Here is a 26,480-nt window from a genome sequence, read left to right as displayed (position 1 = left end):
CAACAACTAGCTAGTTTTGACATCAAATTGCAAAATTTGACTTCGTTATGAGCTCTTTGTAGCAAAAATACATTACACTTAAAGACTAGTTGCTAGACTGTAGTAGTTTGTTCGTATATATCTATTTTTCCCCAACGTATTGCATACTACATTTTGACAAGACTTGCAACCTTATAGTAACCTCGTTGGGAATTGTTCAAGCAAAGCGTAGGTAGTTAAGGTCGAGTAAGAGTTCTTCTTAAATCTTTCACTGAATGAGTAGGTGTTGGAAGAACTGTTCTCTAAAGCGATACAGTTGCGCTACATGTTCGTCAACTTGTCTAGAAATAAATATATCATTTGTTTTATACGTTTTTTCGTAATAAATCTATTTGTATTTGTTGTATTTGAGTATGAAGATAACAAAAACTACGGCATAAGACGCAGTACACTGGGCTTCGTTGCCATTTTATTTACCATGTTAAGAATAAACTTAACAGACATGCTTTGTTTTCGACGAAGCCATCTAAAATAACGTACATCTAAATAAAACTAAAAAACTGTAAAATTTCTTTATTTGATAGTATACTTCAAATTATGCACTATACCTTCTAGAATTCTATAACACTCTTTGCATATAATTTTTTTAAAAAAAAGTTATATCTCGACAAAAATATGATTTATCAATAGAGTATGTAAAATAAAACTCATTCGCAGTATTAAAAAATCGTAAATCTTTCCAAAAAAAATTTTGAATTACAAATTTTAAAACTTAAAACAACATAGGGTTGTTAAAAATATCAAAAATTAGCGTTTTGAAGACACCATGGTGTCTTATAATTTTCCCTTCCTTATTGGCGTGTAGAAATAAATGCGCCAATAGATTGAATAAGAAGAATTGTTTTTCTCTTAATGAACTTTAATCCTTTTGATATAAGAATATTAAAAACATTAATATAATTTCGATTTCGGAAATTAAATTTCCAAATTTTTTGTCGATTTCGGAAATAACAGGATCCCGCATCCAACACGCAACAACAAAACACAAAACACACTTTTTGGTTCTTTCATCGTTTTAATCGTAATTTATGTAATACATGATTTGGATAAATTTTACAAAAATAGAACCTATATTATATTCTTTTCAAAGATTCTTGCAAATCATCAAAAATAATTGTATTTTAATAAACGATCAAATTATCCTTTCATTATTTTAAACTTAAATTAGTTTTTATGATTGACTAAAGCAATCATATTTATTCATCATTAAATAAACAAAAAATAATATTTGAGAGTTATTTCAAAAAAAAACACATTGAATTTATTAATTTGTCTCAATTTCAGTATTATAAATTTTTATAATTTCAATATTTTGAAATACACTTTTTAATATTTCAATATTTATGATATTTCAATGTATTAAGTAGTCTCAAATTGAGCTTCTCAAATATAAGTTGGCCTATTCAAATAATAAAATTAAATAATATTTAAAATAATAAATAAAAGTGATTGAGGTCATAGGAAAACGGCTGTTTCAGTCATTAATTCTTAAAAATAAAAAGGGTAAAAACTAAATGCAATGGGTAAAATTCAATAGTGTCTGTGCTATCGTTCAATTTGAAGGTGTCTTTTGAAACCGCAAGACACATTGAATTTTTGAATAGTGTATTATGGTTTGACAGACACCAATGAAAAAAATAAAATGATATTTATTTTAAATATATAAGATCCTTATATAAAATATAAATATTTTATCGTTTTATTTTCTTGTTTTAGAAATGTTTTTTATTGAAAAATCAATAAAACTAACTCCAAAATAAAATTTTTGATTTAAAGACAGTATGATGACACCAGGCAAATCTTCCAAGTAGGGTTGTTAGATTCCCGACGATAGGTGTCTTGGAAGATTTGCCTGGTGTCATCATAGTGTCTTTAAATCAAAAATTTTAGTTTGGAGTTAGTTTTAATGATTTTTCAATAAAAAACATTTCTAAAACAAGAAAATAAAACAAGAAAATAAAACGATAAAATATTTATATTTTATATAATGATCTTATATATTTAAAATAAATATCATTTTATTTTTTTCATTGGTGTCTGTCAAACCATAATACACTATTCAAAAATTCAATGTGTCTTGCGGTTTCAAAAGACACCTTCAAATTGAACGATAGCACAGACACTATTGAATTTTACCCATTGCATTTAGTTTTTACCCTTTTTATTTTTAAGAATTAATGACTGAAACAGCCGTTTTGCTATGACCTCAATCACTTTTATTTATTATTTTAAATATTATTTAATTTTATTATTTGAATAGGCCAACTTATATTTGAGAAGCTCAATTTGAGACCACTTAATACATTGAAATATCATAAATATTGAAATATTAAAAAGTGTATTTCAAAATATTGAAATTATAAAAATTTATAATACTGAAATTGAGACAAATTAATAAATTCAATGTGTTTTTTTTTGAAATAACTCTCAAATATTATTTTTTTGTTTATTTAATGATGAATAAATATGATTGCTTTAGTCAATCATAAAAACTAATTTAAGTTTAAAATAATGAAAGGATAATTTGATCGTTTATTAAAATACAATTATTTTTGATGATTTGCAAGAATCTTTGAAAAGAATATAATATAGGTTCTATTTTTGTAAAATTTATCCAAATCATGTATTACATAAAATACGATTAAAACGATGAAAGAACCAAAAAGTGTGTTTTGTGTTTTGTTGTTGCGTGTTGGATGCGGGATCCTGTTATTTCCGAAATCGACAAAAAATTTGGAAATTTAATTTCCGAAATCGAAATTATATTAATGTTTTTAATATTCTTATATCAAAAGGATTAAAGTTCATTAAGAGAAAAACAATTCTTCTTATTCAATCTATTGGCGCATTTATTTCTACACGCCAATAAGGAAGGGAAAATTATAAGACACCATGGTGTCTTCAAAACGCTAATTTTTGATATTTTTAACAACCCTATTCCAAGTATAGATACAAGGTGATGTGAATTTTGCATCCCTGGGATGGACGATACACCCAAAGTGTCACCTTTTTGGGATAACAAAAATTTATATATATGAGAGTTCTGCAAATCATATGCACAATATCTATTCTGCCTGACTTCTTGTATATAGGAGTCAGGCTGAATAGATATTGTGCATGTGGCAATATAAGTATTTCCGAGATTGCCATCGTGCGCTATAGTACACTACTTCTCCTTGGTCCTAGCTCGGTTCCAAGGATATCTGTGTTCAAGGATTTGGCAAGGTCCTTCTGAAGTCTCTCATTCGATGAGAGATTTCGAAAGAACCTTGCCTTAGAGTATTCCAACTCTTGTTCTCTTGTCCCTGAATAGTCAGAAAAGCTATTTGACTACTTAAGGCAGAGATTATCCGAGGTCCCTCATTTGATGAGAGGCCTCGGATAATCTCTGCCTTAAAGTTGTACACTTGTAGTCCATCAGAATGTAAGTATACACGGATAGGACAGCTTTCTTCTGAAGTCTTAGATTTGATGAGAAGCCTCAGAAGAAAACTGTCCTATTTTATAATAGGAGGAGTTTCAGAAGCTCCAGAGCTCCCTTTCGTAAGGAATAGGAGCTTTGGAGCTCCTGGTTCGTAGATGGGCTTCGCATCTTTCATCAAAAGAGGCCCAAATGGTAAATATCCTCTGCTGATGAGCTTCAGGAGCTCCAAGGCTCCCTCTCGTAACGATTAGGAGCTTTGTAGCTCCTGAAGGTAAGGTAGGATTGCTCTGATCTCTAATCAGTAGATGCCATGCCTTATTATGGACTCTACTGACAAGAGATCAAGAGCTCCAAGGACTCCCTTTTTAGCTAGTGGCATTCTCACCATTTAGTAGGATCGCTGATCCTACTAATGAAGTGATCACTTAATATACGTTTTGAATAAATTGAATTTTTTTACAAAAATTTAGTATTTTTTATAAACATCACATATATATTATAAATACGTAAATATATTCTTTAATTCAAAAAATTCAATTCGGTTTCGGGCTGGGTATCCCAGCCCCAAGTATTCAATTTTATTCATTTTTTTAGAATTTTGGGTTGGGGTGCCCAGACCAAAACAAACTTTATATTTTGATGTGTAGATGCGTATGTGTACATCATTATTGCGTTATATATTATATTTTTAATGAAAAAAATCTGATTCAAAAAAATTATCACTAATTAGTTGATAATATAAAGAAAAAATATATAAATTGTATGTTTTGAGAGTATTTATCCACATTCACTCATATGAATTTCATTAAATAGTGTCTTTTTACTCCAAAATTTATTTTGAATTATTGAAATCAAAGAAAAAAAAACTAGAAAAATTTCTCGAAATTTTTATTTTTAAAAAAATTTTGGATTTTATATTAAAAACTGACACTGGGAGGATGATAGGGCTGGGATTAGAGATACCCCGCTCACTTGGGAAAAATACGGATCTATACTTCCAAGACACCTATCGTCGGGAATCTAACAACCCTAAAACAACATTTTTTGAAGCGAAAAAACGAAATCTAATTTTTTTGGAAAATTTAGAATAAATAGAGCTCTTTAACTCGTCGAATACAAATTGTTTTCAAGTTTTTTTCGACCGGAAATTGAACTTTTAGAGTTTATACAATAAGATTCACATGAAAAAATACGGGTTTAACAAAGAAATCACCAATATAAAGGTTTTTTAGTAGAACGAGATTGATAAAAACTATGGTATGATAAAAAGACGATAATTTTTTTGGCGGGATAATTGAAGAATATGAATGATTCGAATTACAGACATACTCTAGTCCGAAACTTACTATGGTTCGTGACTTATTTTTGACACAGAATAGCTGTAGACTAAGGCTTACTCTAGATCCAGACTTATTATACAATTAAATTTGCTTTTGGAATAAGACTTAATTTTAGTTACAAACTTATCTTATATCAGACTTATATTTAGAATCAGACTTACTTTAGTCTATAACTTACATTTAGAATCAGACTTCCATTTCAAGCCATACTTACTTTCGTCCGAGACTTACATTTCAAGTCAGACTTACTTTCGTCCGAGACTTACATTTCAAGTCAGACTTACTTTCGTCCGAGACTTACATTTCAAGTCAGACTTACTTTCGTCCGAGACTTACATTTCAAGTCAGACTTACTTTCGTCCGAGACTTACATTTCAAGTCAGACTTACTTTCGTCCGAGACTTACATTTCAAGTCAGACTTACTTTCGTCCGAGACTTACATTTCAAGTCAGACTTACTTTCGTCCGAGACTTACATTTCAAGTCAGACTTACTTTCGTCCGAGACTTACATTTCAAGTCAGACTTACTTTCGTCCGAGACTTACATTTCAAGTCAGACTTACTTTCGTCCGAGACTTACATTTCAAGTCAGACTTACTTTCGTCCGAGACTTACATTTCAAGTCAGACTTACTTTCGTCCGAGACTTACATTTCAAGTCAGACTTACTTTCGTCCGAGACTTACATTTCAAGTCAGACTTACTTTCGTCCGAGACTTACATTTCAAGTCAGACTTACTTTCGTCCGAGACTTACATTTCAAGTCAGACTTACTTTCGTCCGAGACTTACATTTCAAGTCAGACTTACTTTCGTCCGAGACTTACATTTCAAGTCAGACTTACTTTCGTCCGAGACTTACATTTCAAGTCAGACTTACTTTCGTCCGAGACTTACATTTCAAGTTACTTGATTTACAGCTACTTATGTTAAGACCTGTGTAATTTCCGGATGAGTCTCGTGATCTAAAAGCATTGACACCATAATAATCTGGGGCACATGATTGAATTGTTGTCGATAAAATTTTATTGCTAGTTGAACGAAAGTTTGCAAAATTAGCGCCATCAAGATAGTAATAAGAAGGATTTAGTTTGTTATAGCATGTATCAGCAGAGCATTTGTTTATAACACATTGACTGTTTGAGGATTCAAACCAAATTGCACCTGCCTTTGTATCTTTCCAGTTTACCTGACCAAAAATTGCAGGTATACTAGTAACGATATCTGAAAATGAACAAGTCTCTACTAAAATTTTAACGTTAGATTTGTCTTCAATGTTAATTGCGTTTTTTGTCAGGTGCTTAACTATTAAATTCTTTAGATAATATGATGCATCTGATGTGTATGAATAATCATTGAATTCTGCTTGATTTATTTTAGTCTTCTGCTCATTTTGATAAAATTCAAACCACGATTTATGTGTTATAGATGGACTTCGAACAAGAAATGCCTTGACCCAAGGTATTGTCAACAATATGCATGAGAACAGATTCATAATACTAAAAATAAATAAACAAAATCATTGCTGAGAGTAATTTTTTTCAATGAATTAAATTTTTATGATTTTATTCGAAAGTTTTAGCATACAATAAAAGACTTATTTTCTTGAATTACCACGATGACATTTTATTTCAATCTATTTTGTAAATTATTGAAAATATTTTTCTATCTCAATTTTTCTGAATATTAGCCGATTCGTTCAAATCAATAAATATTTATACTGAAATACATGATACAATTATTTCCTATATACAATAGATTTAAGAGTATTTTTATCATAAAAATCTTACTCTTAATCAAGCAAGATCTCTTTTCTTAGTAAAAGAGAATTTTCTAAGGTGATTCTAAAACCAACGAACTAAACTTGACTATCAATATTTCAAAATTTTGCATCAGAAGAAGGTTTCAAATTTATAGTATCTATATCTTCGTATAAATGCTCAACAATTTAGACATCGAAAATCGTTTTGATACCTGTATCTTCTGAAAGCAAGTTGTATCAGTAGCAATTTGTCATGTTTGAATATATGTGAAATATCTAAAAATATAGGATAGCATATTTTGTTCGCTCTTTCCCAAGTTAATTTTGCAAATTACCTCAGACTTTTCAGAGGATTGAGTGGCAACTCAATCCTCTGAAATAGTCTGTGGTAATTTTTAGTCTCTACACTATTTCAATATAAGCTCCATTTTTAAACAGTTTTTAAAAATCGAGCATTGAAAAGTGTGATGAGACTTTTTTTTCAAAAATTCATTGGACCTTATTCGAATAAAAAAGTTTATTTGGATTAACCGGCTGTAATTCGAATAAAGTCCATATGTAATTATGATTACTTTTGTAATTAGGAATAATTGAGTTTCTCGGAATTGAAAATTGAATGGAAATTCCAACCTTAATTCGTAATTCCAACCTTAATTCCTTAGTAATCAATTCAATTTCAATTCGAATAAAGAAGGTCTTATTCCAACTGAAAACAATAATAGGAATTTGGAATAAACTCAATTATAAGAATTAGGAATATTCATTTCCAAAATGGAATTAGGAAATGGATTAAGGAATTGACTAAATAAAATAGCAGATTAATTAGGTTCCTTATTTAAAATGATCATATTAATCATGAAGGATGATTTTTTAGTCTAATCCTGATAATAATCTTGAATCATTTTTATCTATTCCGATCAAACTTGTAATATTAACATAAAGTTTTGCTTTTTCAGTGATGTTTGATATTCCATCACTTTGTATATATTTTTCTCCTTTGGAGCAAATATCAATCAAAGGGATCACTTTGGAGGAACTGCTCTTCATACTGCAGCACAAAATAATAAAGAATTATTAATTTAGTTTCTTCTGCACCATGGTGCAAATATCAATGAAAAAGATGAAGAAGGAAGAACTGCTCTTCATTAGGCAGCATGGAATTATAATAAAGAAAGAGTTGAATTTTTTTTTCATAGTGTAAATTTCAATGAGAAAGATATTGCTGGAATAACAGCTCTTCATATTGCAGATGATAAGATCATTGAATTTTATTGATATAAGAATTAAAGCTGACTTCCATTCAAATTTCCGATCACTGGGGTGAAGCATCATTGAAAATTAACCTCATACACCAGAATTGAAGGCAATGTCATTCTGTTGAAGGCACAACCTTTTTTCTCCTAAATTTTCCCCCTACCTTTATTCCTATAATCAATCCAATATTCGTAATTCGATATTCCTATTCCTAATTCTTATAATTGAGTTTATTCCAAATTCCTATTATTGTTTTCAGTTGGAATAAGACCTTCTTTATTCGAATTGAAATTGAATTGATTACTAAGGAATTAAGGTTGGAATTACGAATTAAGGTTGGAATTTCCATTCAATTTTCAATTCCGAGAAACTCAATTATTCCTAATTACAAAAGTAATCATAATTACATATGGACTTTATTCGAATTACAGCCGGTTAATCCAAATAAACTTTTTTATTCGAATAAGGTCCATTAAAGTTTTCTGTTTTTCACATACGATGTTATAAGCTTATAAAGAAATATCAACATCCAATTCATTTACAAAGTTCAAATTGAGAAAATATTTGAACTTTTCGAGAAAAGAAATTGAATTTTGAAATTATCATACAAATGAGATTATAGAATCAACAAATATATAAAACAATATACTCTGTTCTGATTCTAACTATTCCATGTATCAAAAATGCTGGTATCAAAATTTTTGTATTTCACATTTGATGATAATGGGGCGGCGACAAATTTGCCCAGCCAGTAAAGTATTCAATTTTTTTGCATTTTTTTAAGGGTGCACACGAGAGGATCATGAAAACTTCAGAATTTAGCTTCTTAAGGGTGCACCCGTATGTACGTTTATTTGAGAGGAGGAGGATTACCCTCTCAATTTTGAGGGATTCGTTAGTTTATTTTCTCGATGAATATGCAATAAAATTTGATTTTTACCTTATCAATATACTTCATATAATATACACATGTTCATGTAAAAACTTTTTTTCCAAAATCCTCAGGAATTAAGGGATTTTTGAATTTTAAGAATTTTTTTCGAATTTTTTCGAAAAAAAAATATTTTCAGAACAGCCTTAACGGCTAAGATTTAGGAACAATGTTAAGTATCAAAAAGAAAGGAGGTCTGATATAGACAACATATATCGTTGAAGGTTGAAAAAATCTCTAATATTTGAGCCCAAAATTTCAAATTTTAATTTTTTGAAAAAAAAGGCCACCCGTATGTACGTTTATTTGAGAGGAGGAGGATTATATTTTTGAAAGGGTGAAACATTATGAATATGTTAATTATATAATAATATGTATTATTATAAAAAAGAAAAAATAAAGCACGTTAAAATTTTTCTTTCTTGATTTTTTACAAAATCTACTTAGAATTATGCAAAATATGACTAAATAATTATAAATTTCAAGTTAAATTTTAATTTTGATAAATAATTTAAATTTCAAAATATCAAGTTCAGTTCGACTATGTATGTAGTAATTCCTCAATAAAGTGCCAAAACCCTATTAAAATATATGAACATTTTCAACATTTTAATGTTTTTATTTAAAAATTTGTTGGAATATGAGCTTCAAACAATTATTATGTAAATAAAAATAATTAAATATATGTATTTATTCGTATTACAACCGTAGTAAGTCGATTCTTCCTTTCTTTTACTGAGATTTGAATTTGATTTCGAATTGTAAAGAGATTCAAAGGGAAAATACTAGCGGATAAAAACTACCTCCATGAAAGGGTCATAATGGAGTCAAGTTGTATTTTTTGATATTTTTTGCTTTTCGAGCCTAAATAGGTAGCCAAGATAATGCCTAAAAATAAGGTTCTAAATTCTGAAGTTTACATGATCCTCTCGTGTGCACCCTTAAAAAAAATGCAAAAAAATGTCATAAAATAAAAAAATTTTTAGTATCGATAATCTGAAATATGTTGTTTACTTAAGCCGCTCGCTTCGCTCGCGGCTTAGTTTCGTAATTTCATACAATCTTTTTTCGAATCTGTTCTTTTCTTAAGCCGCGAGCGAAGCGAGTGGCTTAGTTTCGTAATTTCATACAATTATTTTTCGAATTTGTTCTTTTTGTCAACCGCGAGCGAAGCGAGTGGCTTTTTATTTTTTAAAATTTTTTCTTTCTTACTTTTTTTCCCCTTACTTACAAATTTGATAGTAACTTACCAAATCTCTCTATCATATAATAATAAATTAATCCATTTTTTGTTTCAAATCTGACACTTTACATTTCTGACATGTAAACATGTCACTTTTCACTTCACTTCACTGGGCAAGTTTGTGCCCCCCTCGATGATAATTATAAAATGGATTACCATTTGAAATTCCATAATAATTTGTCATAAATATCATCTATATGCGTAAATACAAAATATTTTATAATTTTGAATTTTTTTATTTGATGGAATAAAGCATCCATGGCAGTAGATTTTTATGGAAATAAAGTTTTTAAATTAGGTTTGAAAGGAAAAGCATTTAAATATAATTAATAATGATTTCAAAAAGATATCAAATTAAATCAATGAGTTGATATTGCTTTGAGACAATGATTAGAACTTAGCACGAGCTCTTCTTAATTTTAATTGATATATGAATTGACCATGAGTTATAGGCGGGGTGTGCAAGTAACTACCAATTTCTTTCATGATTTCATTTTTCAATGAACTATTATTCGCATTATCTTTTGAAATATAAGCTCCAGATACTGAAGAAACAGAAGTTTTTGTATCATCAAAGTAGCAGTTTTGAATGTATATCTTAGAATAAGTATTTCCACTGCCACCATTTCCAGAATCTGCATAAGCAAGATAACGTATTTGATTATCTATGAAAATCGAGTTTTTCAAAATGACATTTACACTGTGGGATGAATAGATCAGGTATGAAACACTATTATCGGAAAAGCAACAACTATCTATAGTTAACTTTCCTGAATATACCACTGCAATTCCAAAAGATACAGAATTCGCGGTATTTCCATCAAATATTGAATATTTTATTGAATCATCATCGCCTGGAAATTTAGTAAACATTGGGGTATCATAAGTATTACAACTACTTATGTTCAATCCAGTGTAATTTCCTGATGTATTACGTGATCGAAAAGCATTAACTCCATATTTTGAAGGTGCACATAATTGAATTGTTGTCATAAGGATTTTATTAGGAGCAAAACGAATTGAAGCAAAATTTCCACCATCAAGATAGTAATAAGATGATGTAATTTTATTATAGCACTTATCTGCGGAACATCTGTTTATTGCACATTCACTGCTTTTGGCTTCAAAGAAAAAGGCACCAGCTTGTGAATCATCCCAATTTCCAGTGTTTTCTTTTGTTGCAACTTTTGTAGTTATATTCGAGAACGTACACTCCTCGGTCAAGAATTTAATATCTGTCTGACTTACAAATAGTATGGCATTGGCTGTGAGGTCTTGAATTATTAAATTCTTCAGATAGTAGTTTGCATTCGAAATAAATTCATAATTGCTAAATTCATCCTGAGTTATCCTTATCCTTTCCTCTCCTTTATAAAAATCATCCCATGAATGGCGCAGAAACTGCTTATTGCTAATAAGAAAGACATTACTACATAGGGTTACCCGGTTTTGACACGAAAATATATGTGAAACACTGCTAAAAAAAGCAAAAAGCATTGAGCCAAATCGAAAATTTAAAGATTTTGGCATATTCAGAAAATTCTAATCGTAAATCTTATCCTTTACATCTAGTCTTAATATTTTCATGAAAAGAAACCTTAGGGATTTTTCATTTTTTTCAGAGCTCTGTCAGAATGATTCAAAAGTTTCACAGTATAAAAAACCTTTCATGGCTTATCAATCTTGTTTCTGATATATGTCCAAAATCTACTTTTTTTCTTTTTTTATGCAACCTTATTTTTCTTATTTTCAGGTTTTCGTGGATAGACAAAAATGTACTAAGATTGGGCTCAGTTAATTCTATTGGAAATAATCTTAATGAATTGCGGGCTGTTCATCAGGATTTTCCAAATCAAAACCGAAATTGACGTAATATTTCCTTAAATAGTGGTACCGTGATAAGATTCTTATAAGGTTGCTAATTATAGGATGGGCAAAAAGATAGAAGTAAAATTTGAGTAAATCATTTTCAAATTCAACTCTTAAAACTAACAGGCCAAGGTTTACATGATATAATATTTATTATATCACAGCTGTGTAATTTATATTTTGATAAATTATATTCATTTACAGTTAATTTAACATGGTAACATGAAGATGAAGTTTTTATTTCATAATAATACATAAACATCACAACATATATCACTGCACTATTACTAATCGTGCGAAATTCAAAAAATGCAATATAAAAAGAAAAATTTATATAAACAAATAAATATAGAGAATATATAATTAGTTTTCAGTTGACATTATACTACATAACATATCAACTAGTTCTGGGAACTTTTCCTCTGCTGTTTCAATAATATCATCGATATCAATCAAATTTTGAAGTTCATTTAATGAATTTGGGTCATTTGAGCGATAAGCCTGGAATATATTGATTATTGACTTTAGAATATATTCAGTTATTGCATTGTTATTACCCAAATCAAGAATATCCGAAAATAATTTTAAAAGAGGCTCGGTTCTGTCTAAATAGCTCAGCAATTGCGTTGTATTCATCAATGATGTCATTTGTGCCAGAACAGATGCTAAGATTTCTTTGAAGTTCAATTGTAAATTTTCATTAAGTAAATATCTTTGAGTAATCGCGTCAAATAACTCTAAAATAGGTATGTCAAAGTTGTTAATACATAATATTTCATTGAGAATATTTAATGCACTAATTTTGCTTATTTGGCTGGCTCCATTCAAAATTTCATTAATAACAGCGTCAAAACAAACCAAATATGGAAATTTATAATCCTTATACAACAGGAATAAACATTGCAATGCAATTGCTTGATGTTCATGAAGAGATGAATTGATATATTCTTCCACGATTGAAAAATCAAAATTAGAAGCCAAAATGTTTCCTATAGATTTCCTACTTAATATTGATAAAATTAATCTCAGTCCTATTTTGGATGTTTCCAGTTTTGATAGGAAAAATGGAAGAGAATCTAAAATAAAAGAAGGATCAACTGTAATCATATTATCATTAACTATATGTCTATACATAATGCCTACAGCTGTTGCATAACTGATATCATTTGTTTCAAACTTGGAATTTAAATCATGAAAATTTATATGTGAAACTAAGTATTCTTTGCATGATTTATCGCATTGCAGAACTAAGTTATCAATCACTTTAATGATCAAATAGTTGTTTGATGTCTCTAAAAAGTGGATAATCAGATCTAAAACATTTTCAGAATTGAACACATCAAAAATCGATGATTTTTGTCCGGATAAGTTGATTATAAGACATAGATATTCTGTTTCAATTGGATCAAATTTGATATCTCTAAAATAATAGAGAATTTTTTGTATTAAGTCGTTAACATCTGCAGACTGTATATCATTTGTAAATAAAAGTTTCTTAATTTCATCTAAAATGCTTTTAATCTTGTTTAAATTTGGAATTTCTTGATCTAGTTCTTCATTAAGCGAAATAATACTATTAGTTAATATTTCTGCGTCTTCTGCATCAGATTTCTTTATTGCTACCTCTCTTTTATATATAAAACTATCTTCGCTTTCTTTGTACAAAATTAATTTAGGGTCTTTATCCAATAATTAATGGGGAAATCAACTGAACAGAAAATTTTAATGACAATTTCCAGCTCTGAGATCAATATATTGATCCAAAGGTACTTTCAAGAACTAGGCTACGACCATTCTGCATTCGCTTTTGGTTCGGAATCGAAAATTCCTCAGCATCCAGTGGCTGAAAAACAAATTCCGGCCGGATCCTTGATTTATTTGATCCAGAAAGGAATTATGTTCGCTCAAATAGACTCAGCAGCCCACGAGATTGCAGAGCAAGAAAACGACAGTCAATTTGGAGAACAAATCAACTATTTACGAGCAAATTTCCGGCAATCAGTAGAAATTGCCGATGAAGTTTGTCAGTCTACGCGACGAATGAAAGTATTTCATACAGATCAAGCAGAAATCCAGCCAAATATTCTTTCATACCATTCATCCCTTGTTTTACATAGCCATTTTGCTCCTATTAGTACAGCCGCATGGAGTCTTGATGGCAAGTACCTTGCAGCAGGCTCATGCGATGGCTCAGTTGTCGTTTGGAGTTTTGATAATCTCAAATCTCCTGATTGCAACGTCGAAGAGAAAACAATTTACTTAAATCCAGCCGAATCCGAGAACGAAGCATCCGACATTACAGCTCTTAAGTGGTCAGAAACAACACTTGCCGTTGGTTCATTTTCTGGCTATCTTTCTCTCTACAAAGGCGATACATTATCATGCCAAATCATCGAGCATAATACACCAATAGTATCTCTCGACTTCATTGGCGAAGTTCTCGTTTCTGGATCGTTGGATGGAACAATTTTGATATCAAAGGATAACGCTATCCTTTCAAAATTTAAACTGGAAGGTGGCGAACTTACAGATGTCAACCATACTGACGATACAAAGGTCATTGCTTCATGCGGAAATACAGTTTACCTTATTAACGTCGATGGCAGCGATCCTACAGCATTATTTAGTACTCCTGCACCTATTGTTTCACTTTGCATCGATTCCAAACGCCAGTTCATTGCTGCAGCCGACAACGACCAATCTGTCACTTATTTCAAGATCGAACAGTCAGAATCACGTAAAGATTCTATCCAAAAACCAGCCTGTTCACTCGCATTCGACACAAAAGGTAACTACATCGTTGGAACTACAGATGGTTTCTTGAAAATCATCACTCCAGAGGGAAACATGCACACGTCGTTCGATATTCATAAGAAACCACCACATTCTATTGCTATTGATCCAAAGGAAAGGTTCTTTGCAACTGCTTCTTCTGATGGTTTCGTCGCAATTTTCGATATTGCAGCATCTAAAGTTATAACTGCTTACATATCATCGGAACCTGTTAATGGACTTGCATGGGGACCAACCGGAAGACTTCTTTGTATAATTCTCAATTCTGGCGCTGTTGCAATATTAGATTTCGACCAATTATGCTAATTTCTATGTATTTTTGATTAATTAATAAATAATGGTGTGTTTCTTATTATTTAGTTACATTTTTATTACTAAATTACATATTACAAGAAAAAATATTACATCATATTGTAATGATTTAAAAAATGACTCATTACAGTATGCGTCAATTGAAACAAATTCATATGCAAATAATAAAATATCGAAAATTTAGCATTCATTTCTATATTTTCTTCATATTTTGTAATGAATTGTATCAGAAATTTAAGACAACTCATCATCAAAAACAGAATTATTATAGATGCAGAAAATTATGAAGAGTTAGAAATGTTTACTAAAGTTTGTAAAAAAAGTGAAAGTTTATTAACTTTAGAAATACTTTTATTGATAATTGCAATTTCTACTTGGCAATTATCAGTTGAAAAATGAATCAATTTGTTAGTAAATAGTTCTCTTGGATTAGTAGGTTCTACATTTCTAAGAAATGTTGATGAAGTCGAATTGTCAATGTAACAACTATCAACTGTTAATTGATCAATACCGTGGTATATCAAATATGAACCTTGAGCAGCAGTGTTGTTAATAAAAGAACAACTTTTTACAGTAAGAGAATTTTCTTGATGGTAAATAATTCCATTAACTGATTGAGTAGTAGTATTATTTATAATATTACATGAATCAATCAAAGCGTTATACCAAATACTTATCGTTTGATCTTCTGTTGCCAAATTATTAACAACGGTTGTATAGTTAATTGTTGTTGTGTATTTACGTGTTTTACATTCAAATTTTCCAACAGGTAGGTAATTAGCTTTATTTGATGAGAAATTTGTTGATGAAACTATGATATTACCACTTATTGCTCTTAAGGCATCCTGACCAACGCCTTCTTTTCCTACATCGTAAAGAGAACTTTCAATAAAAAAGTTTATGTTATCTGTTTTCATTTCTGTATTAGAAAAGTGCCCCTTTGTCTGGCTTTGGCATTTTGTACAACAAAATTTTCGTTGAACAATTGAACTATCGCTTCCAATGAAGCAAATGCAACTCCCGTCTCCGGATGAAGTGCAATTACTAAAAGAACACAGATTATGTAGGAACAGTGAATTGGAAACAGGGTTGAAATCAATAACTCGATCTTTGTCATCAAAGAAATTGCATTCTTCCAAGTAATATTGGCTATTTCCAGCTTCAACATTGCAGTTTACGCATGATTTCGTTTTTGAACTTGAAAATTGTGAATTGAAATATTTGTTCCATGGGTCGTCATCTTCTGCGGAAGATGACTTTTTCCCAAATTCATCCACACTGACAAATAACCGCAAAATTTTTAAATGAAAAAGCTTTATAATATTATGCATTTCATACACATCATGAACTGGGAAAAATTATTTTTGAGAATCTATTCAAATTAATTCTTTATTTTTATCACTTCTATCTTGTTATCAGGTGATTTTCATAAGAAATTATTTATAGAATGTCATACAAATATGTAACATAGTATACAATGCATACAATTTCACCCAAAGAAATCAAAAAGAAGATTCGGAATATATAAAATTGGAACTTTAAAAAAGAATATTAGAATTTTCAGAGTAAAAACAATCATAAAAAACAATTTTTATTCATACCCATGATCTATGTCTCATAGAAATGCATCTTCTGCTTGGTCTAATTCCATCTTGAGGCTCTTCGTAACCAAGACTTAATAAACATTGTCTTACTTCCTCTGTAGTAGCATAAGAAAACAGTAATCTTGAGTTATCTATCTTCTGACCACCGTGTTCTGTGATATACAAAACTAATTCAGGAATTCCGACTTTAACTGCCATCAAAAATGGAGGTTCTTGGAAGAATGTATGGTCTGTCTCATTAATATCGAGTCCTGCTTCGAGACAGCGAATAAATGCGTAAGTATTGAATGAAGCAATGCAATCTGTAAGTGTTTGTCCAATGCATCCGTATTCATCAAGTAGCCAGTCGAATATTTTATGTCTATGATGATGAATTGCGTATAAAATGCAATGTTCGAAATTATGACCTTGTTGAGCGATTGTTTCAATGATATCGTTGTTTCCTCCGGATATGGCACATTGTATTGTCGATTGAGTTATCTCCAATCCGTTAATTTGTAAGTAATTAAAGATTTCTAAATTGCCACATGCAGCTGCAATATCTAAGCATGAAACTAGGTCTTTTTCGTATGTAAATTGTTCTTTAAGGAGATTTGTATTGGCAGAAAGAGTCACGACGTTTTGATAGTTATTTGTTGCAATTTCATAGGCAATTGTACCTTTTGGAAATGGTATTTCGAGTTCTTCGGCCGTTCTAGTAATATATTCTAATGATCTAATTTGTGTGGGTCTAACATATCCGCACTTTTCTGCATATTGTATAAAATCAGTATAAGGGAAAGTAATTCTTCCTTTTCTAACTTTTGAAAATAGCATAGCTAGTGCCTTGAAGTTAAATCTTCTTTGCTCTGCAGCATAAATTATTAAATTGATAAGATAAAATGTTGAAACGTTCGGGAATTGATATATTTTATCAATTGTTTCATCAACATTATCAATAGTCGTATCAAACACAAGATTCTCTATAATATAGTATTTTCTTAATGATTCAGGTACATTTTCAATAAATTCATCTTCGTACATCTTTTGAAAAAGTGACACTTCTTGATTAAATTTTATAGTTATCCAGTCGTTTAAGCATGATTTTTCTACACAAATTACGGCATACAATTGAAAAGTAGTATAGTATGCGGGTTTTGTGCACAAATTTGTAATCCTTTAAAAACAAAAACGTGCACATTAATTTTTAGTCCGTTTCTTCACAAAAATCGACGTTTTCAGCCCGTTTCTCAGCAATGTATCATGAATTTTCTAAAGCAAAATGCATACCCCCTTATGAAGAAACCAAAGCAACATTCATGAAATTCATTAATTTTTTGACCAAAACTCACAAATTAATTTACAAAAATAAAAAAAATAAATAATTTTATGATTATCTTTCTAATTTTTAAGCATTATCTGCTGGTGAAGCGTATTTAGCTGGGGTTCCTGTAGCATGGTATTTCAAACCATCTTCAGGACTCCAAGTCCAGTAAGTAGTTCTAGTAAACCATATCTGAGGTGGATCAGGATTCTTTGTGCAATAAACATCCGCTTCAGCATTAGAATGAATTGGGTTTGCTTGTAATCTGATGCTAACTTGGTTATTCTTTGTTTCTAAACCGTCAAAGAAGACACTTCCACCATCTCTCATAACAGGTATTGTGCAAATAAACGACGTTTGATCTTTCCATGGTTTAATCTTTTTCTTGTCATTACATCTATCTCTAGTTAAACTATCTTCATATTCTTCAGTACATTCATTAACTCCATCTAAATCACTTGCTTGCAACATTCTTGTGAAGAATATATCTCCAACAGTGCTCATTGCATTGTCTGGGAAGTTTCTTCCATCGATTGTGATTTGTAAGTTTCTAACCATAGGATTCCTAAATACTGTTCTCTGAGCTTGTCGCATTGGGAATACAGCAACAATATCTGTGACATTATGTAAAGCATATGTGAAATCGGAAACAATTCCGGAATTTGTAACACATCCCTGGTTCAATGTTCTTACATCAATTTGCTGTGCTGGAATCATAAATGGATCTCGACGATTGAATAATGTCGGAATTGCTCTCGCTGTTGATTCAATAACACCATATCCCGGAACGATAAATTTATCTTCTGTAATTCTCATACCTACAACTTGAATGTTAACAGATTGTGTTTTGACTGTTAACTCAGTCGCGTTTTTTTTCGTGATTGAAGTAATTCGATTTGTTGGTTGTCCAATTTGTTCAAATTCACGTGTATAGTCAAATTTGGTTGACATTGCTAATCCATAATCGTTATCATGTAATTCTTCATAACAAACATTAAGAATATCACTAACTCTTGCAGGATCAACTTGACAATAAACCAATGAATGAGGTGTGTTATAATATTTCAATATAATATCACCAAAACTCTTTGGATAATCATCAAATGCTTGGAATGCTAATAAATCATTTAATGGTATAATCATATCAAATTCAATTGTACGAGTTTTTTTCTCTGGATCCCATTTTCCATCATTCGGGTTAAAATAACATCCGCATACTGAATTATCCATTTTCTGAACATTATTATACAATGAATGTACAAACTTCTTTGTCTTTCTTTCTGACTTTGGTTTATATGTAGCATATGCAAAACCTTCTTTAACCATTTCCATTTGTAAGTATCCTGTATCACCTCTATCTGTTTCAACTTCTAATTGTCTAAATATTTGATTACTTGACTTAAATCCAATAAATATTCTGTTTATATTCATGACTTTTGTAGCCGCGTATTCTTGTGCTTTACCACCGTGTTCTGCGTCATCGAATACGGGTAATTCTTGATTAGTAAACGTCACTTCATCTTTAGAATTACCGTTACTATACTGTATTTCTATTGACACATGACGTTTGAAATAAGCTTCACCTAAACAGTTAATATCATGTTCAGATTTTGATAATCTCATATGTGTTTGTTTTTCATGATCATATGGAGCATCACTATCATAGCAAGTATTTTCTAACTCACGATAATAACGACGACCATCATTTGCAGAGAAAATCTCATTCATTTTCTTGAAAGATTCGAAAACATTTCCATCAACTGGATGATATCCATCATTTCTCAAATAAGCGCCTGACATATTTTTATAATGATTAAAAAAATTAACTTTTTATTTAAATTAAATATAAAAGTTATGGCAGCAGGAATCTTCAAAAAAATTTGGGAGGGAGTGAAAAAAGTAGGTACTACAATTAAAAATTTATTTTCAAAACCAATTGTAAAAACATACAATTCAAATGATTTATGTGGACTTGGACCACCTAAACCAATGTCTGGTTATTCGCAAAGTCAGATGGCAAGAAATTTAATACCAAAAATTGAACAAAAACAATCATATCAAAATGTTAATAGAATTGATCCAATATTGAAGAAATAAAAATTTTAAAATGAAATAAATGGCAGCTGGATTCTTTAACAAAAAGTTTATGTGTCGTTTAATGAAGAGTGATATTTGGAAGGGTAAATCACATTGGGAACCACCAAAGCCCAAAATAGTAAAAGTTATTCCAGCAGGTAATGCAAAACCTATTGAACCAAAGAAATAAAAAATTTTAACATGAAATAAATATGGCAGCTGGATTAATTAAAAAACTTCGTGAGAAATTAGCAAATTGGAAACCTTGTGGTTTTGGAGCAAATAGTCAAAAATGGAAAAATGATTCAAAACGTTTTATACCTAATTTTCCACAAACTGTTTCACCAGCACAAAAATAATTTCTCAAATATTTTTATCAAATATTTTTATCACCGCCTCTTACCACCAATCAGACCCTTAGCAATTTCACCAGCGGTGCCACCTATTTGAGCACCTTGTCCTCCACCAAATTTAGCACCTATTGCAGTACCGATTGCTGGTAAGAAGTCTTTTACAGCAGTTGCAACTGGTTTAATAACTTTATTCCAAGCCCATGTTGCACCTTTCTTGATTCCATTCCAGATTTTCTTAAAGAAACCCGCAGCCATATTTAATTTAATTAGATTAAAAAAATTAATTTTAAACATTAAATCGTGAATTTATTACTTCAATAATCATATTAACTCTTTCTTCAATTGTTTGTATTCGTTGAATTATTTCTTCAATTTTCATAGTATTTGTAATTCTTGATTCTGGAATAGATTTCAAACTAACTTGACCTTTAATTTTAGTTATTCGGAATCCATCTATTTTAAACATTTTATTTAATTTACATGTTGTTAATTCATCAAATAAATTTTTGTTTTGTTCATAAAACTCATTAAATTCATCAATACTTTCAAAATTAGTACATTCTTTAATTGGTTTTATGATTTGTAATTTCTTTTCAGGTTTTTAATTTCAACTTTTTCTTCATCATCTTCATTTATTTCTTTTGGAACTTGTTCAATCTTTTTCAAAATTGGTTTCATATTTTTAAAAATAAATAAAAAATTAAATTTTTTTGACAAAATAGAGAGGAACTTCAACTTCAACATCACCTTCTAAAATTTCATCTTCTCCATCATTTATTTCATCATCTTTTCGAAAAGTAACGAGAACAATTGCATTACCATCTTGATATCTTTGAAACAAACCTAAATGATCAAAATTCCTTCTTCTCTTCTTAAATAGTTGTTTTGTCTTTGATGTATCTAAATAAACTAAAACTTCATCACCAGGTTGAAATCCATAATAACCATTCTCATATAATCTTTGCTTCACTTCATTTAACTTTTCTGTTTTTCTTCTAATAAATTCCCATTCTTTATCTCTATGAGTATGCATTTTTAAAGGTGTCATCTTTATTGATTTATGCCATGTATTATTGTAATAATAACATAATTGTTGAATTAAATTATCATGTTTACCATCCCAATAATTTTGTCTCTCTGGACCTAAAGCATTTCTTAAAGTTCTCATTACACTATCAACAACTTTATTATGATAAGTAAATTTTGATGAAGAAGCATGAAAACCAACTCCATATAAAGGATGATATTGAATTTCTTTATGAACAAGAATTTGTTTCATTCCTTCATTCTTTTTACGACGACCTCTTCTTTTTGTTGGTGGTTTATAATTTTCATCAGGAACAAGTTCATAATCCATTTGATTTTCATATTTTGATTTTTCAATCATTATCATTTGCATTGCACTTTCAAAACCAGCATCACCATCACATTTAATCATTTTAACTTTATGACCAAAATGTTCATATTCAAGTTCTGTAATTTTTTTTATAACATCAAATGTTTCAATTGCTTCTTTTGTTTGAACTGGAAACAAATATAAATATTTAGTATTAACATTAATGAAAACTAAATACGATGCAACCATTAATGTTTTACCATGATTTTTAACAGGTCTACCATGCAAATGATCCATTTCCCAAGTATCTGGTGTGAATGCAAATGTTGGTCTTTGAAATTTCTTTTTCAATGGTGCTAATTTCGAATCATGAATAATTGTTTCAATTCCATGTTGAGCTCCTTTATAAGACTTGATTTTGTATACAGTTTGAAATGGATATTTTAAAATTTCATCATTTTCAAGAAAGTCTAATTCATATGGGTACCCCCTAGTTTCTTTTTGAAAAATTTCACTTTTATCATTTTTTAACATTAATTTAAATAAGATTAAAAAATTATGGCACAACAAGAAGATAAGAGATGGGTAAAAGCTTTTCAAGCTATAAAAAGAGAAGGCGGAGATGAATTGTATAAAATTTATGTAAAACATCTGACAGCTGGATTCAAAAAAAGCGAGTTTGTTGTTAAATTAAAAGAGGAGAATGAAAGAATCTTAGATCAATTAGGAAAAGCAAATAAAGAAATAGTAAATTTAAGAGAAAAATTGAAAAAATATGAATCATGTGGAAATCCAGCACCAAGTAAAAACACAACTGGTGGATATGGACGACAACAATCAAAACCATCCGCTAATCCTAATGTTAAAGCAGAAATGGATAAATTATCTAAACTTAATGATGAGAGTTCTAAGAAAGTTAAAGAATTACAAGCAGAAGTTGATAAATATAAGAATGCATTATTAGGTAAAGGTAATGAAAGTGAAGTTTTAGTAACAAACTTGAAGAAAGTTGAAGCTGAAAAGAATACATTACAATCTCAACTTACAAAACTGTCAGAGGAAAATACAGAATTAAATCATAAAATTAATGAAATGTCCATGAAGTTGAAATCACTTGATAAAGCAAACGAAGCAAATACAAATACTTCACAAGAATATATTAACAAGATTGAATTAGAAATTTATAACACGAGGGATATAATAATTGAAACAATTACAAAAGTTTTAACAGTAGTTGGTGCATCACAAGAAGATTTTGACAGAACTCACAGCAACTTTGAACAAGTCAAAAATGAAAGAATGAATCTGACAACGTTTGCAGGTTATGCTAAAGAAGAAATTGTGAATCAAATTGGAGGTTTCAAAAACAATACAAGAGACCTTTTTGAAAATGTTAATATGCAACTTGTTGATATTTTACTTACATTCACGAATTTTGCAGGTTACAATGAACTTTCAGCTGAGATTGATGATACTAAGAAAGATATTGAAAGTTCTGAATTTACGGGTAACACAGATCCAATTCAAGGAATCCAAGTCCTTCGTGATACAAATACAAAGATATTGCAAAAAGTTATGAATGATTATAATGATTTAAGACAATCTGCAAACAAATTATAGATTATTATGCACAAGTTGGACCTGGTATAACTGACAAATTAAATCAAAATGATGGTTTTGAAAAAATTAATTCAACAGTTGCAACAATTTTCGATGGATTAACACAATGGATACAACAAAAAGCTGGAGAAGTAAATGAATTACAACAAAATGTTCAACAAAGTGCTAATATTGATGTTGATGCATATCAATCTAAAATTGATGAACTCACTAATCATTTAACTGAAATACAACAGAAATTAGTAGAATATTTACAAAATGAATTAAATAATATTGATGTCAATGAAGCATCGAGAAAGAAATCAGATTTTGAACAATTAGTTACAAATGATGAACCAATCTTAAATCAAGTTGATTTCATTCTAAATATGTTTACAAATGATTTAGCAGTAGCAAGAAACAAATTAGGATCAATCGATCAAGAGAAACGTTATGTTCAAGGTGAATTCCTTGGTATTACTTTCAATGAAATTGCATTAAACAACTATGCAAAATCATTCCAACGTTCTTATGCTATTTTACTTGCAAACCAAAAAACTGAAGAAACCGAGTTTCATTATTATTCAATTCCTTCGCAGAAAATGATGAAAGTATTAATGGATAATTATACACAAGATCAATTTGAAATGAATGTTCAATTCACAAATGGTGGAATGTATTTTATTCAGTTACGTTATGGAGAAACAATCTATCCATTTTATATCGATGATGATTGGTTACATATATTTACATTCTTTATTCAACAAGTTATTTCAGCGAATTTCCTTCTTGGAACAGATGTAGCATTGAGTTCACTTGATCAAATTGAGAATTTACCTGATGACAATGAAATCAAAATAAAATGGAATCAGGTAACAGAGAATTTTGAATGGAATAAAGTTGATGAAGATGGAAACATTATTGAACAAAACGATGGTGAACTTCATTATGGAACATTTTGTGGTGACAATCAAGATAATCAAGAACAATATGTACCACAAGCACAACCAGAAATTAACTTAACCCCAGATGACTATGGCAACCTTGTTGATGATTATGGAAACATAATTGTTCCAGTCGAAGAAAGACAATTTACAGATGACAATGGAAATGTAGTTGATTATCGTGGTAATCTTATTGCACCAGCATACGACGAGGACCAAGTTGATGAATCTGGAAATCCTATTTACTAATAAATGGCATACAACAACCATTCTCACAACAGACTGCTTTAGTGTGAGCACCAGTTAATGCAGTTTTAGCAATTGACAATCTTGACATCTTCCATTCTTTAATTGCAATGTTATATTTTTGCCATCAAATGAAACTCCATCTTTTAATATTTGGTAATAATTTTCGGGAGTTAAATGTTCATTCTGTTTCAATGAGACTCCTTTCATTTTCATTGCAATCTTCTTGAAATCAGTTTCTTTCAAATGTCCATTGAATGAAGTATAACATTTAGGACATAATGCAATCATGTTATCTCCTTGTTTCTCAATTGCTAAACCTAATAACTTCTTCTCATGTTGTTTTTCTTCCATCTTATTTTTGAGTTTCGGTTTATATTTTTGATCAAAACAGAAGAAATCATATGGAGCAAATTTGTAAATGTTCTTATCATAAAAGTTTTTGTCAATGATGATTGCTTGAAATGCTTGAGTGTTTGGTAAATTAGGATCACCAGCAATTGCCCAATAACTTGAATCAGTATCTCCTTCAATGAAATGAAACTTATTTGTATCCATGCATTTATACATGAAGTCATAAATGAAAACTAAATACCAATATTTAGCATTATCTAATGTAAAGAATGCTTCTTGCAAACATGTATCACAACGATAATATTTATCTTTCATCATAACTTGATAAACATTATCACCAATCTCTCTGATATTCTTAAACATTTGACTCATGCATGCCATTCTTGCTTTGTCTTCTTCCATAATCTTTGATTTTGTATAATTTTGAGTATTCATTGCATCATAACCATAAGATCCATTCAAAGAGATCTTGCAAAACAAACTTTTACCTTTGTTTCCATTCAACTCTGCTTCTTGTCTGACTCTCATGAATTCATTTGCAAAATCATGGAAGCAAGTGTTCTTAGCAAATGTCAAAATAGATTTAACATCGTCAATTATGAAATGAAATCTGTCAATGAGGTACCATAAGTAATAACTTGAAAATGACATATATTCACCATGAGTAGATGCTAATTGTGTTAACTTTCTCTGTTTCTGATCAACTAGAATATTATTTGTTTTCATGTAATTGTACATGAATGAACCAATTGTTTCTTCATTTGTTACAATGTCTAAGTTTCTAATAATTGGTAAGAAATTAATGTAATCATTAATGTATTTCTCATCGATGTGACCTTTAACTTCTGTAACAAACAATTCTTGTTTCTTCTTAATTATTCCTAATGCCATTGCTTTCTGAGCTGTTGATTCACAAATTAAAACATTAGTTAATCTTCCTGGCATATACATTCGATGGTCAGTGTATTTGATAAATGGATGAGGATTAGATGAGAAACATGAAGGATATAAAGAATTGAAATCAACACCAACAAAATGAGTCATAACATTATCTGTGTCATGATTTGAAACTTTACCATTGTCATAAGTTAATTTGTTAATATGTGTAACATTCTTCATATTAATACGATGTTGAACATTAGATAAACCACCTGTGATACCATTTCTTAAGATGTGGTATGCTTCAAATGAATCTAATGTCATTGGCAAATTGTATTTGATTGCAAAGTTTCTCAAATTAACTCTTAATCTTACTATTTCTTCATCTTTGTTTGATTTAACGACATTGCAATAGCAACACATTAATTGACAATTCTCTTTTGTATGACCTAAATCATTATCAATTCTATCTAATGTTGGTTTGTTGTCATATGTGAATGCTTTACCACATAATGCACATTTCGATTTCAAAATCAAATCTCTGTAATAATCTAAATCATCAATTGTAACATTATTCTTAATATCTCTTTTTGCTTTTAGATCTTGTTTGTTATAACAGTCAACTTTGTATTGCCAATACTTCTTTGACAAAATGAAATTAGAATCTTTTTCTTCTTCAGGATATTTTTCACTTGGATTGAAATCTTTGTAAGCCAAACTATATCTTATCATTGACGCATTTGAACTTAAACTTAAGTTATGTAGCATATCAACTTTATAAACAAATGTTTCATCAATGATTTTATTAATCGGTTTGATC

The 26,480-nt window shown here is 29.9% G+C and overlaps 10 protein-coding genes and 1 pseudogene across 11 annotated transcripts, besides 8 other annotated features; 3 read left to right on the top strand and 8 right to left on the bottom strand.

Moving 5' to 3' along the window:
• Positions 1-3,458: 3,458 nt before the first annotated feature.
• Positions 3,459-3,529: a mobile genetic element.
• Positions 3,530-3,550: 21 nt separating this feature from the next.
• Positions 3,551-3,734: a mobile genetic element.
• A 1,878-nt stretch (positions 3,735-5,612) lies between these two features.
• On the bottom strand, positions 5,613-6,399 carry TVAGG3_0145490 (uncharacterized protein; the record flags this gene model as incomplete). The annotated part of the gene is made up of 1 exon (XM_001305745.1): positions 5,668-6,297. The coding sequence occupies one exon, from the start codon at positions 6,295-6,297 to the stop codon at positions 5,668-5,670; it is 630 nt and encodes a 209-aa protein (XP_001305746.1).
• A 2,144-nt stretch (positions 6,400-8,543) lies between these two features.
• Positions 8,544-8,566: a terminal%2Cinverted (terminal inverted repeat of MuDR-6/TvMULE4 transposon ID:TVAGG3_0145480).
• Positions 8,544-8,648: a mobile genetic element.
• Positions 8,649-9,690: a mobile genetic element.
• A 146-nt stretch (positions 9,691-9,836) lies between these two features.
• Positions 9,837-9,932: a mobile genetic element.
• A 169-nt stretch (positions 9,933-10,101) lies between these two features.
• Positions 10,102-10,124: a mobile genetic element.
• Positions 10,102-10,124: a terminal%2Cinverted (terminal inverted repeat of MuDR-6/TvMULE4 transposon ID:TVAGG3_0145450).
• Positions 10,125-10,262: 138 nt separating this feature from the next.
• On the bottom strand, positions 10,263-11,535 carry TVAGG3_0145440 (uncharacterized protein; the record flags this gene model as incomplete). The annotated part of the gene is made up of 1 exon (XM_001305746.1): positions 10,383-11,489. One exon carries the CDS (start codon positions 11,487-11,489, stop codon positions 10,383-10,385), a length of 1,107 nt encoding a protein of 368 aa, XP_001305747.1.
• Positions 11,536-13,586: 2,051 nt separating this feature from the next.
• TVAGG3_0145430 (transcription corepressor protein) lies at positions 13,587-14,960 on the top strand (the record flags this gene model as incomplete). The annotated part of the gene is made up of 1 exon (XM_001305747.1): positions 13,587-14,960. One exon carries the CDS (start codon positions 13,587-13,589, stop codon positions 14,958-14,960), a length of 1,374 nt encoding a protein of 457 aa, XP_001305748.1.
• A 287-nt stretch (positions 14,961-15,247) lies between these two features.
• Positions 15,248-16,297, bottom strand: TVAGG3_0145420 (uncharacterized protein; the record flags this gene model as incomplete). The annotated part of the gene is made up of 1 exon (XM_001305748.1): positions 15,248-16,297. One exon carries the CDS (start codon positions 16,295-16,297, stop codon positions 15,248-15,250), a length of 1,050 nt encoding a protein of 349 aa, XP_001305749.1.
• Positions 16,298-16,370: 73 nt separating this feature from the next.
• TVAGG3_0145410 (protein ubiquitination) lies at positions 16,371-17,593 on the bottom strand (the record flags this gene model as incomplete). The annotated part of the gene is made up of 1 exon (XM_001305749.2): positions 16,562-17,593. One exon carries the CDS (start codon positions 17,591-17,593, stop codon positions 16,562-16,564), a length of 1,032 nt encoding a protein of 343 aa, XP_001305750.1.
• A 364-nt stretch (positions 17,594-17,957) lies between these two features.
• On the bottom strand, positions 17,958-19,673 carry TVAGG3_0145400 (uncharacterized protein; the record flags this gene model as incomplete). The annotated part of the gene is made up of 1 exon (XM_051224448.1): positions 17,958-19,673. One exon carries the CDS (start codon positions 19,671-19,673, stop codon positions 17,958-17,960), a length of 1,716 nt encoding a protein of 571 aa, XP_051109434.1.
• A 665-nt stretch (positions 19,674-20,338) lies between these two features.
• On the bottom strand, positions 20,339-20,557 carry TVAGG3_0145390 (uncharacterized protein; the record flags this gene model as incomplete). The annotated part of the gene is made up of 1 exon (XM_001305750.1): positions 20,339-20,557. One exon carries the CDS (start codon positions 20,555-20,557, stop codon positions 20,339-20,341), a length of 219 nt encoding a protein of 72 aa, XP_001305751.1.
• A 31-nt stretch (positions 20,558-20,588) lies between these two features.
• Positions 20,589-20,980, bottom strand: TVAGG3_0145380 (annotated as a pseudogene). Its single transcript has one exon. A coding segment is annotated over exon 1 (392 nt).
• Positions 20,981-22,403: 1,423 nt separating this feature from the next.
• TVAGG3_0145370 (uncharacterized protein) lies at positions 22,404-23,258 on the top strand (the record flags this gene model as incomplete). Its single annotated transcript, XM_051224447.1, has 1 exon — positions 22,404-23,258. One exon carries the CDS (start codon positions 22,404-22,406, stop codon positions 23,256-23,258), a length of 855 nt encoding a protein of 284 aa, XP_051109433.1.
• Positions 23,259-23,911: 653 nt separating this feature from the next.
• Positions 23,912-24,430, top strand: TVAGG3_0145360 (uncharacterized protein; the record flags this gene model as incomplete). Its single annotated transcript, XM_001305752.2, has 1 exon — positions 23,912-24,430. One exon carries the CDS (start codon positions 23,912-23,914, stop codon positions 24,428-24,430), a length of 519 nt encoding a protein of 172 aa, XP_001305753.2.
• Positions 24,431-24,484: 54 nt separating this feature from the next.
• Positions 24,485-26,428, bottom strand: TVAGG3_0145350 (CBG23764 family; the record flags this gene model as incomplete). The annotated part of the gene is made up of 1 exon (XM_051224446.1): positions 24,485-26,428. The coding sequence occupies one exon, from the start codon at positions 26,426-26,428 to the stop codon at positions 24,485-24,487; it is 1,944 nt and encodes a 647-aa protein (XP_051109432.1).
• Positions 26,429-26,480: the final 52 nt, after the last annotated feature.

The sequence above is a fragment of the Trichomonas vaginalis genome, chromosome IV (assembly GCF_026262505.1).
Source record: "Trichomonas vaginalis G3 chromosome IV, whole genome shotgun sequence".
NCBI classification, from domain to species: Eukaryota; Parabasalia; order Trichomonadida; family Trichomonadidae; genus Trichomonas; species Trichomonas vaginalis.
This window is presented reverse-complemented; position numbering and strand designations above follow the sequence as displayed.